At 35.9% G+C, this 14,447-nt stretch overlaps 1 protein-coding gene across 5 annotated transcripts in view; it reads left to right on the forward strand.

Annotated features, from left to right (window-relative positions):
• Nucleotides 1-14,447, forward strand: part of myo6a (myosin VIa) — a 60,036-nt gene that overhangs the window by 32,930 nt on the left and 12,659 nt on the right. For all 5 annotated transcript variants that reach the window (XM_051104482.1, XM_051104484.1, XM_051104485.1 and 2 more), the window contains exons 11-26: nt 1,937-2,117; nt 3,566-3,710; nt 3,803-3,960; nt 4,165-4,256; nt 4,909-4,981; nt 5,086-5,213; nt 5,300-5,395; nt 7,178-7,348; nt 8,184-8,222; nt 8,372-8,465; nt 10,328-10,458; nt 10,608-10,685; nt 11,052-11,181; nt 11,507-11,597; nt 12,345-12,495; nt 12,632-12,840. In XM_051104482.1, the coding sequence (XP_050960439.1) occupies nt 1,937-2,117; nt 3,566-3,710; nt 3,803-3,960; nt 4,165-4,256; nt 4,909-4,981; nt 5,086-5,213; nt 5,300-5,395; nt 7,178-7,348; nt 8,184-8,222; nt 8,372-8,465; nt 10,328-10,458; nt 10,608-10,685; nt 11,052-11,181; nt 11,507-11,597; nt 12,345-12,495; nt 12,632-12,840 (1,967 nt within the window). The remainder of the gene's footprint in view (nt 1-1,936; nt 2,118-3,565; nt 3,711-3,802; nt 3,961-4,164; nt 4,257-4,908; nt 4,982-5,085; nt 5,214-5,299; nt 5,396-7,177; nt 7,349-8,183; nt 8,223-8,371; nt 8,466-10,327; nt 10,459-10,607; nt 10,686-11,051; nt 11,182-11,506; nt 11,598-12,344; nt 12,496-12,631; nt 12,841-14,447) is intronic.

Genomic DNA, 14,447 nt, shown 5'->3' on the forward strand with positions numbered 1-14,447 from the left:
CTTTTAAAAAAGAAAGCAAAAAATGTGGGTTATGCTGGTTACGTATGAAATCTTTCTGTGTAAAATTATATTCAATTCTGTAACGTTTTCTTGCAGTTTCCATGTAACACTTAAGCGCTTAAAAAAGAAAGATGTTTGACCCAGATCTTGTAAAAAATGGGAATTTTCATTTCTTGGGAGCAAAACTGTTTTGGCTTATCTTGGCTTTTCCTAAGGTAATGGGATATTCCTCTCTTAATATTCTTGTTCATGATTTGCCACAAAATAGTAGTACTATTATTATAGCAGGGTGCAAGTCTAGTGCACTTTTAAAATCCACCACATTGAGGTAAAAGATATTAATGGTGTACTGTGATACTCTTGCTATACTTGCAGTTTTTGTGTCCATTAGCATTATCTGCTCCTCTCAGAAGACACATTTCTCTTTAGCAGGTGCATTTGTGTACTAAAATACCTTCAGGTTCCTTTCAAGTGTTTTTGAACAGAAGGCACAAACCCAAAATGCCAGCAACTTATCAATTTATTGACTATGGTTTTGGCTCGGTTTCTGGGGGATGCAAAATCTTTGTCATTTAAAAATATCCACACAGTTACATCAGACTCATGATTGTTGGAAATTTTGTGAAAGTCAGGATAGTAGTTAATCTGTAGCTGTCACTGAACGTTTCACACCTTAAAGAGACAACTCCCATTTTACAAACTCTGCAAGACAACAGCCACAATGAGACATGAACCATGAGGAATCCTTTCAGCATACCACTGCTGCATTTGGATAAATCAAAACAATGAATTTAGTTCTATCTGCATTCTGCTGCATCTTGATGTTCAGATATGTTGACAACACCAGGCTCAGGATCTACGTCTACACTTCAGTTGAATGGCCACATAAAATTCACATGGGAAAATGTTGAGGACAACAAGTGCCTTTTTTGCGCTTTACAATGCAGAGGGTGGAGTGTCAGACATCAAAGACTGTAGAAAACCTACATGCACCTGCCATTTTCCTTTTTACTCAGATGAACTCCTATGACCTGAAATTTCACATTGTTTCATAGCTTTCAGTAAGGTTAATAAAAATATAAGTTTAAATCTATAGGCTAACGACAAGGTTTGTATATAAGATCGGACTGAAGTCTTTAAAAATCATTATAAAAATTAAAACGAACTTGAAATTAACATTTCATTTTATGAATTTAATTTTCATTCTGGCATATCACAATGGTATGAACACAGTTCCTTAACCCTTGTGGCTTAACAAATCGGCTGGGAGATCATATGTTATTTTATGCACATCACTCCGAAGTCAAAAGAAAGCCGCATGTTTGAGCTGACAACAAACCGACCAGCTCAGAAATCAAGGTAGCTTCTATATGTGGTTGGAGAGTCTAAAAAAAATAAAACAAATTACAGAACAAATTCCAAAAAAGATTTTTCAAAAAGCACAGCGTTCTCTATGACAGTCATGAGTTTCATATTGTAGCTTTGTGGATACATTTGAATGATTGTGTGTCCCACCATAAAACTGATGATGCCTGATACACTACATAGCCAAATGATGTGCTCATGAACGGACCTGGCTGTTTCAGCTACACCAAAAACTGTCAGTTGTGAAAATGATAGAAAAATCCATGCATTATCCTTATGCAAGCATATTTTGTCTGAATTGGAGTTTAGGCATGTTCTAAAATTTGTTGTAAGTTGTCATAACAGTAAAAATGAGGAGCAATTCCTGTTTAATGCCAGTGATTTTAAAATTAAATATTCAAGAGCATATGGTTTCGGTGTTCTGCTGCACCCATAATATGGTTATGTAGCACTGAGTAACAAAACCTTGAAATAAATTGACTCCAGTTGCTGTGCTGAGTTTTATTAGAAGTCAGGTTCCTTGATTAACTCACGTTTCTGCTCTGAGTCTAACTTGACTGTTGCTCCTCAGCATCTGAAGGCAGGTCCTCTGAAAGACCCTCTGCTGGACGATCATGCCGACTTTAACAGAATGTGTGTGGCCATGAAGAAGATCGGACTGGATGACACGGAGAAGTTCAACCTGTTCAGGGTGGTGGCAGGGGTTTTGCACCTCGGAAACATTGATTTTGAAGAGGCTGGAAGCACCTCAGGTAAACAGAGAGCTTCAGTTATAAAACACACTGTTTTTGGTGGTAGCAGTTAAAATCATCTTGCCAACAACTTATTTAAAGATGATGATAATCCAGCCTATGACAGTACACAGACTGAACAACTGTTTGGTTTACAGTAGAATTAGTTAGTGACCATCAGACAAAATATGCTGATACGAGTATATATATATATTTTTTGCATTATTTTTTTGCACAAAAGCTTTTATTCTGACAGTAAACACACAAGCCAGAAGTGGATTTGTGTTGTTATTGGTAACTAAAACTATTAAATATCATTTTTGTTAATTGAAATAAAAATAAAATATAAAAGTTAGATGAAAACTTGATCTTAAAATTAAACTTATTTTATTTTAGTTAGTTGCCAATGCAACATTTCTGAGTTTCATTTTCATAAAATACAAAAACTAATGCTAAATATTGATATGTGTGACCCTGGAACACAAAACCAGTCATAAGGGACAATTTTTGGCAATTGGGATTTATACATAATCTGAAATCTGAATAAATAAGATTTCCATTGATGTATGTTTTGTTAGGACAATTTTTGGCCTGAGATACAACTATTTTAAAATCTGGAATCTGAGGGTGCAAAAAAATAAAAAATATTGAGAAAATCACCTTTAAAGTTGTCCAAAGTTCTTAGCAATGCATGTTACTAATCAAAAATTAAGTTTTTATATATTTACAGTAAGAAATTTACAAAATATCTTCATGGAACATGATCTTTACTTACTATCCTAATGATTTTTTACCCATTTTGACCTATACAATGTTTTGTTGGCTATCGCTACAAACATACCCATGCAACTTAAGACTTGGTTTTGTGGTCCAGGGTCACATTTAAAAAACGAATAAAAGGATAAAAGCACATAACATTACAAAAAACTGCAAATGAAAACTGAACATTTGAAATTAATAGCTACTAGACAATACTGATATGTACTATAATAGTATACAAATTATACAAATTATTATAAAGTGATACTGGTGTTACCAAATGTTTCAACAATGATAGTAAAATTTGAGATTACTTACTTCAAGAGGACATCTTAAGTGTTCCTACAAAAGTGGCTTAATACAGGAACTAAATGATGCTTTAATATCTAAATACCGAAAGATTTCTTTAAGGGTTTGGGTTATTGATCCTATGTAACATATAAAAACAGTGGAAGTCAAAATAAAGTTGCTACCATAATAGAAAAATGGTAGGTTGAGATCTCATTTTAGAAAGCACTGAACATATGCTTTGACATATAGGCTTAAAAAATAATAAAGCCAATACTCAGCATTGAGTGTAAATCGCACAACGGTTCCCTCACAATAAACATAAGGCTGCATTAACCATTACCTTATTTATGTACCACATCTTAATGAAAATGGGAAAAAAAATATTTACTGACCTGTGTTCATGTGTTTGTGTGTTTCAGGTGGCTGTGTCTTAAAGAAGACGTGTGGTCAGTCATTACAGTACTGTGCGGAGCTGTTGGGTCTGGATGAGGAAGATCTGAGGGTCAGTCTGACCACCAGAGTCATGCACACCACTGCAGGGGGCGTTAAAGGCACAGCCATCAAGTAAGAGCTGCTTCACTCTCTCTCTGATGAACAGTTAAACTGAGACGCTTGCAGTCCAGTGGATAACCGTTCACTTCTGTGGTCTTCCGTAGGGTTCCTCTGAAGGTGGAGCAGGCCAGCAGCGCTCGTGATGCTCTAGCTAAAGCCATCTACAGCCATCTGTTTGATCATGTGGTCACCAGGATCAACCAGTGCTTCCCCTTCGACTCGTCTGCTCACTTCATTGGTGTGCTGGACATCGCTGGCTTTGGTAAAAGGCTTATGAATACTCAGTTCAGTACACTGTTTTTGAGTCACCTGAGCCATTAATGTCATGTGACTGATCATTCAGATTTCTTGCAGCCTAGTTGTGGCATTTGCCAGCAGGGACCAAGTGTTAACTAACTCTTAAGCTAACCAACCAAACCCTGATTCATGCTTATGCCACACCTCATTTTGTCTTCCTTTTCCTCAGAGTATTTTGAGCACAACAGTTTTGAGCAGTTCTGCATCAACTACTGTAATGAGAAACTCCAGCAGTTCTTCAACGAGCGCATTCTCAAAGAGGTGAGTGATTGAGCTGACGTGCGTTCACAGGTGTGAGTAAATCAGCTCATTTAAGGCAGCTTCAAATGCAGATTCATCCAGTCAGAATTTACAGCCATTTCTAGATGTCTTTTACATCTGACTATAGTTTTGGTTACATTTTCTGTAAAATGATATTACTACGTTTATAAGCACTAGACTTTTGATACTTTTATTCAGCAAGAACACATTCAACTGATCAAAAGTGACAGTAAAAACATTTGTAATGTTACAAAATATTTCTGTTTCAAATAAATCCTGTTTTTTTTTTAACTTTAGCCTGAACATAGAATGAAAAATCATATCAGTTTTCACAAAAATATAAAGCAACGCAACTTTTTTTAATAAGAATTTTTTCCTTAAGTATTTTCAAATGCATTTATTAACTCATTAACTCATTTGTCAACACAATAGAAACTAACAGTTTATTATTGTTATATACATTAAATACAGATATTACAGAATCAAATTCAACACATATACAGTACAGCCATTTATAGAAGCCAGTTTCTGCTACTTCTGCACTGATTAAAATTGCTAAGTGACTTTGTTAGGCTGAGTTCATTCAAAATTGGCCATTGTAAGGCATGAACTGGACTGATATTATGTTTTTTGTCTTGTGTATGGTTAACAGGAGCAGGAACTGTATCAGAGAGAAGGTCTGGGGGTCAATGAGGTCCATTACGTTGATAATCAGGACTGTATAGGTCTGTGTCTCATTAATCTGCTTTTATATACACACCAATAAACCAGAATACAGAAACTTCTGGCAGCCTAAATGTGATTATTGATTGTATCTTCTTCTGTTCAGACTTGGTGGAGTCAAAGTTAGTTGGCATCTTGGATATCCTGGATGAAGAGAACCGGCTACCTCAACCCAGTGACCAGCACTTCACTGAAACCGTCCACAGCAAGCACAAGGACCATTTCCGCCTGACTGTGAGTCACGCTTTACTCTTCATATCACTTCAGTGTTTCACTCTAGTTTTGTGGCTTTATTTTTCAAATCTTTCACCATCTCGCAGGTTCCCAGGAAGTCCAAGCTGACAGTGCACAGGAATGTCAGAGACGACGAGGGCTTCATCATAAGACACTTTGCTGGAGCCGTCTGCTATGAAACGGTACACACACATTGATCTCTCCATTTAGGGAGAAAACAAGACACACTGTAATTTGTTTGATTAATACAACAGAAAGACTTAGAGAAGTTCACTTCCAGAGCAAAAAATTCCAACATCCAAGATGTTCATGTTTTTTTGTCTTCAGCTGTAAAGAAATTATGTTTTTTGAGGAAAACATTGCAGGATTTCTCTCTATATAGTGGACTTCAGTGGTGCCCCCAAGTTTGAACTTACAAAATGTAGTTTAAATGCAGCTTCAAAGGGCTACTTATCTAACAAAAAGATCAGTTATTTTCTAAAAAAAATTGACCATTTATATACTGTTTGACCTCAAATGCTCATCTTGTCTAGCTCTGTTTGAACTCTAGGTTTTCCGGTTCAATACATTTAGGATATTTCGAAAAACTCTCATCTCGTTTTCTCCTCCAACTTCAAAATCGTCCTACATCGCTGCAAAAGTACCACCCCAGTGTTCACAAAGTGAACGTGCAAGGAGCCCTTTACACCCTTTACAAAAAAAGTTAAAACAGCAATGTAGGACTATTTGAAAATGAGATAGGAGTATTTCGACATACCCAAACTGTCATGAACCGGAATACACAGAGTTCACGCAGAGCTAGACAAGACGAGCATTTGAGGTTAAAAAGTGTATAAATGGTCAATTTTAAACAAATAACCGACCTTTTCGGTAGATAAGACCCTCGACTGGGATTGTTTAGAGCCATTTGAAGCTGCATTTAAACTACATTTTGTAAGTTCAAACTTGGGGGCATCAATGAAGTCCACTATATCGAGAGAAATCCTGCAATGCTTTCCTCAAAAAACATAATTTCTTTACAACTGAAGAAAGAAAAACATGAACATCTTGGATGACAAGGGGGTGAGTACATTCTCTGTAAATTTTTGTTCTGGAAGTGAACTACTCCTACAAAAAGACACTCATTCACAAATTGGTCATGAGTACTTCTGCTTTAGTCAACATACACAAATCTCCCTCACCAGGCAAGGATTTACCAGTTTATCAAATAGACCACAGAGCAGCTTGTTTTTTTTTTTGTTGACTGTGCTCAAGAATCAAGTGGCACACACACTGAACCCATGTTTTTTTTTTTTTAAATGTAAAAATGGCAATTATTCCAGATGCAGCCTCTGTTGAAATGTATTGTTTTTTTCAAATCCATTGTTGAAGATAATTAAACTAAAAACTAAATGGAAATTTTAAAAAAGAAAGAAAAAACAACAAAAATTATATTAAAGTAAAAAAAGCTTTAATAACCTTGTATTCATAATGAAACAGGTGGTTGAAAAACATGTAGCGTCCACTAATAGGGCTATTGGTAGATTTAGAATCTAACACTAGGGGGCGTTAATGGTTCATTTAAACATCTGAGACGATAATGTCAGCATGACAAACTATCAGCCTGGTCAGTGACTCAGATTAGTAGCCTGTGGAGTCTATTAGACACAGAATGCAGTTTTAAAAAAGCATCTTGTCGTATTTAGCAAGTTTAGATAAGGAACACATGTGACCGCACATTCAGTATTACGGTAATGTGCTGTATTAAAGCCGACAGATAAACTGTAGAACTTAAGTATGTGATACTGAGATTATACCACGACTGAGCAAGTTTTATGCACATCACTGTAATGCACAACCATTCATTTGTAAATATTTATAAATATTGTTATTGTAACTGCAGCATTTTACCATAATTTTTAAATGTATCTGCTTTCTAGAAAAGGAATTTATATTTTTGTTCTGTGTTCCGCTCTCTCTTTCAGACTCAGTTTGTTGAGAAGAATAACGACGCTCTTCACACGTCCTTGGCGAGTCTGGTGAGTGAGTCGAAGGATAAATTCATCGGAGAGCTCTTCGAAAACTCCAACCACTCCAAAGACACCAAGCAGAAGGCCGGCAAACTGAGCTTCATCAGTGTAGGCAACAAATTCAAGGTCAGTCTTTATTTGACAGCTATTTGAGGGGAAAAAATGAACAGACATGTTCCAGGTTCCTGCGGTTTCTCAAAATGTCTTGAAAAGATATCTTAAATGGTATAACAAAGGTCATCATTCTCATTTAATAAGTCTTGGAGACAGAAAAACAGGAACTGTGATATGGCCTAATGTGATAGTTAAACTTAAGAAGACTGCTATTTAATTAAATTAGTGTGAGCACTGCACATTCAAAGTCACAACGTGCATTCTACATTCTACAGTGATTTCAGAGCAGTTCACAAAAACCCAGTGCTTATGATCTGCCTTCGATGAATTATGACAGTGTTCATGGGCAGTGCTTTATGGTGTTTATACTGTAATACGATGAAGATGGAAACATTTTTTTGATTTCACAGTAAAGTGTATCTGGCATTTAATTCACCATAAACTGTTTTTTTCCGGGCTGTCCTGTCACAGGAAGGAAGGAAAGACTAAGATCATTATTTAGGACATTCAGTATACAGAATTTACAAGTATCACCACAATAATCTTTTCAGTGCCCTTCTTAAAAAGTGTTATTATCGTATCAACAAAATCCAATATGAGTAGACCTATAAATCATACATATTAATAACAATTTCAATTAATATTGAATAAAACAGCTCTTGCAGACACCTTGTTTTGCAGTTGAATGTTTTCTGTAGTATGTGTAATTAAGTATATTTATTTATTTTGAGATTGTAGGGGTTTATACTATATGGACATACATTATCAATGTTATTTGTTAAGGACTTAGACTTACATTTCATACCCAGTTGTTGTTGCTTAATTTTTTGATTTTTTTCTTTTACAGACACAACTGAATATTCTTCTGGAAAAGCTGCACAGTACTGTGAGTCATCGAGCCCAACTTAGATTTTTGTTATTGTTTTCAATTTTAGCTAAATGCTAAAAGTTACCACATACATTAGTTGAAACAGATGACATGTTTTTGTGAATTACAGCAGGTCATGATTGTGCTGCTGCTGCTGTGTGTTTCAGGGTTCAAGTTTTGTCCGTTGTGTGAAGCCCAATCTGAAGATGGTTGGCCATCGATTTGAGGGCGCTCAGATTCTGTCTCAGCTACAGTGCTCAGGTTAGCACACGCACACACACAGTGCAGCATGATTTACCTGCACATATCAAGTCAAGTAGAGCTTTATTGTCATTCCGCTACATGTGTGGACAGTGGAACGAAATGTCGTGTCTCTCAGGACCACGGTGCTACATAAATAAACTTAAATATAGACATGCAACAATAGACGTAAGAGCAATTTTTAAGCCTATATATTGCTATCTTACAGAAGCGGTAATCTAACTATACATATAAACCGTTGACTATACACATAACCTAAGACCGACTATTCAGTAATATAACACGTTACACAGAGCTGCCAGTGTCATCACATTGTTTGCTACAGGATTTTGCTTCGCCCTTTCAAGTTCAAGCTCAAATGTGTCAAACGTGTCCTGAATTAAATACTGGTTTTGGTACTGAAATAAACATGAGAAAAAATGTATATTGTTAGAAAAAAACGTAATTATCCATGCATTTTTTTTTTTTTTTTGGTCCTGTTTAAATGATGAAAAATATTTTTTTAATTATCTCTCAGTCATTACAGAATTGCATTGCATTATACCTCCCACAATATTTAAACTACAGAGCTTTGATCATTAAAAATAAAAACATTTAAGTATCATCTTACTAAGACATAATATTGACAGATAATGAGTAACCACTGATATTTATATGCATGTTATGTAGATTGTCTGTTACTGTAGTCTGAAGTAGTCAGACACAGTAATAGTAAAAGTAGTCAAGATTGTAATAAATATTTCAATAATTTACATTACATGTTTTCAGAATTTCATCTTACTATTTGTCCACATATATATTAGCATCTGCGCCAAATTGCATGTTTTTGCTTAAAGGAGAAGTCCACTTCCAAAACAAAGATTCACATGTAATGTACTCACCCCTTGTCATCCAAGATGTTCATGTCTTTCTTTCTTCAGCTGTAAAGAAATTATGTTTTTTAAGGAAAACATTTCAGCATTTTTCTCCATATAATGGACTGATATGGTGACCCGATTTTGAACTTCCAAAATGCAGTTTAAATGCGGCTTCAAGCGATCACAAATGTGGTTGTAAATGATCCCAGCTGAGGAAGAAGGGTCTTATCTAGCGAAACGATCGGTTATTTTCATTAAAAAATACGATTTAAATACTTTTTAATCTCAAACGCTCGTCTTGTTGAGGGAGAACATGAGATGGGAGTTTTTCGACATACAGTAACAGTCATGAACCGGAACAAAAACAGTCCAAGCAGAGTAAGACAAGACGAGTGTTTGACATTAAAAAGTATATAAATTACATTATTTTTATGAGAATAACCGATCGTTACGCTAGATAAGACCCTTCTTTCTCAGCTGGGATCGTTTACAACCGCATTTAAACCACATTTTGGAAGTTCAAAATCTGGGCACCATATCAGTCCATTATATGGAGAAAAATGCTGAAATGTTTTCCTCAAAAAACATAATTTCTTTACGACTGAAGAAAGAAAGACATGAACATCTTGGATGACAATGGGATGAGTACATTATATGTGAATCTTTTTTTTGGAAGTGGACTTCTCCTTTAATCCTCACTATATCATACTATATAAAAGCCTGATGTATCCAATATGATACTCAACAGAAAACTTTTTTAAGATTTTGACTGAGGGTTCCATAAACTGTTAAAACGCCACAAGATTGTAAATTCAGGTGTCAAGGAGTAAAGAGTCTTTGCTATCAAAAAAACCTAGTCAGAATTTGCAAGCAGACAGTTGGACTGCTACATCTCAGAAGTGTTGTTTGCTCCAGGATCAAATCTATTTATATTGTAAGTGGCATGTGTGCTGCTTGTATGTTCTCTCGTGGTGTGTCTGAGAGTTCCTGTTTTTGTTTTTTCAGGTATGGTGTCTGTACTGGATCTGATGCAGGGCGGCTTCCCCTCACGAGCACCGTTCCACGAGCTCTACAACATGTACAAGCAGTACATGCCCGCCAAACTGACACGGCTCGACCCGCGACTCTTCTGCAAGGTGTGTTAGATCAGAACATTAACACAATCAGTGTGTAAATACATGTGTAAGATGATATTTAATCTTTGTTCCAGCAACTACTCCAACAACTACTATTGAGTAGATATTAAAAGCATTTTTTGTGTTTTTTTTTTTTTTCTGCTCAACAGGCTTTGTTCAAAGCTCTCGGCCTGAATGAAAATGATTATAAATTTGGTTTGACAAAAGTTTTCTTCAGACCTGGAAAGGTAATGTATTTTCCACAAGAGAAATGATCCGGCTGTTATTTTATTTTATTTTTTTTGTTTAGTGATAGTTGTTCATGAGTCCCATGTTTGTCCAGAACAGTTAAACTGCTGCTGTTCTTCAGAAAAATCCTTCAGGTCCCACAAATTCTTTGGTTTTTCAGCATTTGTGTATGTGAACCCTTTCCAACAATGACTGTATGATTTTGAGATCCATCTTTTCACACTGAGGACAACTGAGGGACTCATATGCAACTATTACAGAAGGTTCAAACGCTCACTGATGCTTCAGAAGGAAATGCAGACAATTGTATTTTTCTGTATTTGTGACCATAAATTCATGCTATTGACTGATTTCATGGTACTCAGTTTGCGGAGTTTGATCAAATCATGAAGTCAGATCCAGATCATCTGGCTGAACTGGTGAAACGTGTCAATAAATGGCTCATCTGCAGCCGCTGGAAGAAGGTGCAGTGGTGTGCCCTGTCCGTCATTAAACGTACGTAACAAACTGATTGTAGCCCTTTAATTATGACCTTAAGTTTTTATACAGAGGAGAACCAATTCTTCAGAAATTAAGAAGAAGAGAAAAAATTACCCATTGGTTCACACTTTGTTTAGATTCAGTCCTAGCACACTCCAGACTTACATAGACCTCATGAGATGCATCTTGGGATGCTTTTGGGAAAAAAAAAAAAAAAGCAATAAAACAATAGATACAAATAAATTAAAAAAAGTAATTACAGAAATGAATAAGGACTAAAATAATAATCCTTTACCCTCAATTTGAGTTTTTCTGTAACATTTTCTTCTTGCTTCGTCAGTGAAAAATAAGATGCTGTACCGAGCCACGGCGTGTATCCAGATGCAAAAGACTGTTCGCATGTGGCTGTGCAAGAGGAAACACAAACCACGGTGGGCGGCACTTCCTCTCGTCTTCAGTGTTTTTTAGTGGTGTAATACAGTGGCTATCAATTACTGTAGGAAATATATTCATATATTATAAATATATTCAATATATTCTATTCATTAAAGAATCCTGAAAAAATGTATAGCGGTTTCTTCAAAATATGAAGCTGTTTTCAACATTGATAATAATAAGAAATGTTTCTTAAGCAGCATATGTGACCCTGGACCACAAAACCATTCATAAGGGTCAACTTTTTGTGATTGAGATTTATATATCATCTGAAAGCTGAATAAATAAGCTTTCCATTGACTTGGCTTGTTAGGATAGGACAATATTTGGCTGAGATACGACTTTGAAAATCTGGAATCTGAGGGTGCAAAAAAAATCAAAATATTGAGAAAATTGCCTTGAGAAAGTTGTCCAAATGAAATTCTTAGCAATGCATATTACTAATAAAAGATTAAGTTTTGTTATATTTACGGTAGAGAATTTACAAAATATCTTCATGGAACATGATCTTTACTTAATATCCTAATAATTTTTGGCATAAAAGAAAAATTTATCATTTTGACCCATACAATGTATTGTTGGCTATTGCTACAAATATACCCGTGCTACTTAAGACTGGTTTTGTGGTCCGGGGTCACAGAATATGTTACAGAGGCTGTGTGTAAAACCTCAGGAATACTTGAGTAAAAGTGAAAAGCATTAATGTGTTTGTGTGTGTGTGTGTGTGTGTGTGTGTGTGTTAGGATCGATGGGCTGGTGAAGGCACGTAACCTAAAGAAGAGGATGGAGAATCTGAATAAGGCGGTGTCTGGACTAAAGGAGGGAAAACAAGAGATGAGCAAACAGATGCAGGAACTCGATTCCTCTATTGATGCCCACATACGTAAAATAAAGGTGTGTATCAGAGATTAAAAAACAAAAACTGTTCCAAACATGTTCAGCACATATTCCTGAAAACTCCTGTTCCTCATCCAACTTAAAAGAGCTGTAGATGAAGAACTATATCCTGTACTGTATCTTCTCTCTCTAGAACACTGTAATGAGCCGCATAGACATCGACCATGAGCACCAGGCTCTGGTCACACGCTCACAGGAGCTGCTCAGCGCCATGCAGAAGAAGAAACAGGAGGAGGAGGAGATGGAGCGTCTGAGACACATCCAAGAAGAAATGGAAAGGGAGAGGAAGAGACGTGAGGAAGAGGAACAGAAGCGTAAACAAGAGGAACAAGAAAGACGCCTGTGAGTATACAACATGAAATGATAGTCAAATTGAATTACTAATTCACCCTCATGACATTCCAACACCAGATTACTGCTACATGAAACAGAAAAGGTGGATTTTTTTAATCATATTCCAGCTAGTATTTTCTATTTAATAAAAGTGCATAAGGATCATAAGGACCATCAAACTATCATCAAAGTGCATATGACTCATGCAATAGTCACCCTATATTAAATCACTGAAAATATATACTGTACCCTATGTTTCTTAAGTAAAAAAGTTCAGGAATGGACTACTTGCACAACTACTTCCGCGTTCTTCTTGTTACGGCTCGGTAGTATCCGGTTAGCGTTCAGCGCACCTACATACAGACAGTTTCTCATGAGAGCGCAGATTATTACTACATTTTAGGGCTGGCATTTCTTTAAAAAACAATTAATCATATTCTCTGCGTTAACATGAATTATCTTCAACCTGCTGAAATGTTACTATAAATATATTTTTTCCCATTTTTAACATTTGTATAGCAACACTTTCACTACAAATAGCCTACCATCATTAAACTATGGACAGTGTAGTAAAACCCGAGTTATTTGTGGTTATATGGTTTAACTTCAATTGAAATTTGTTGGTTTTATTTGTAGTAAAACCATGGCTGATTTGTTTGTGTGCGTTGGTGCTCTTATTCCGAGCCCATACTGCTTGTTCCATTGTTTAATTAACAATGTTAAACATTTGAATAATTTTTAACAGTAACACGCTGACAGTGCGACTATTGAACATTCATATTTTGGCATTAGACTACATACAGTGAAATGATGACAGAATATGACACAGAATAGTGACTAACATATTTAATACAGATAAATAAAGGTTCATTATGATCTTATTCATCAGATCTCACAAACACTGCAGCGTCACGATTAGGCCACTATAGAGCACTGACACCCTGTTGTGAACAATCGCGTATGATTACTAGCCACCGCTTTTGCAGATCTGTTTATGTTGGATTAAAACTTCACATTCCATTGAGTTTGGAAAACTCTGTACTCAGTAATCATCAGAATATGTCTTCTCCTGTCTCCTTAAATTTCCGAATTTGAAATCATCCCATGAAATCTAATTTTAGTAGGCGTTTAAGTCAACTAGATGATTACAGATGATTATATTGAAAATGTTCATAACCAGAAATAATTGAGCCGTAAGATTTCAAAGCAGAAGTGCATCACGAGGCTCAGTGCGAGTAGTCCATTATCTTCATATAGTGGACTTCAGTGGTGCCCCCAAGTTTGAACTTCCAGAAATGCAGTTTAAATGCAGCTTCAAATGGCTCTAAACAATCTCATCCGAGGATGAAGCGTCTTTATTTAGCAAAATGATCAGTCATTTTTCAAACAAATTGACAATTTATATACTTTTTAACCTCAAAAGCTTGTCTTGTCTAAGTCTACGTGAACTTTTTTTTTCTGGTTCAGTACGGTAAATACAGTTAGGGTATGTCGAAAAACTCCCATCTCATTTTCTTCCCCAACTTCAAAATCGGCCTACATTGCTGCAGAAGTCTGACCCAGCCCTTTACAAAAAAAAAAGGTAAAACAGCAATGTAGGACGATTTTGACGTTGA

This window comes from Labeo rohita, unplaced genomic scaffold (assembly GCF_022985175.1).
Source record: "Labeo rohita strain BAU-BD-2019 unplaced genomic scaffold, IGBB_LRoh.1.0 scaffold_73, whole genome shotgun sequence".
Classification (NCBI taxonomy): domain Eukaryota; kingdom Metazoa; phylum Chordata; class Actinopteri; order Cypriniformes; family Cyprinidae; genus Labeo; species Labeo rohita.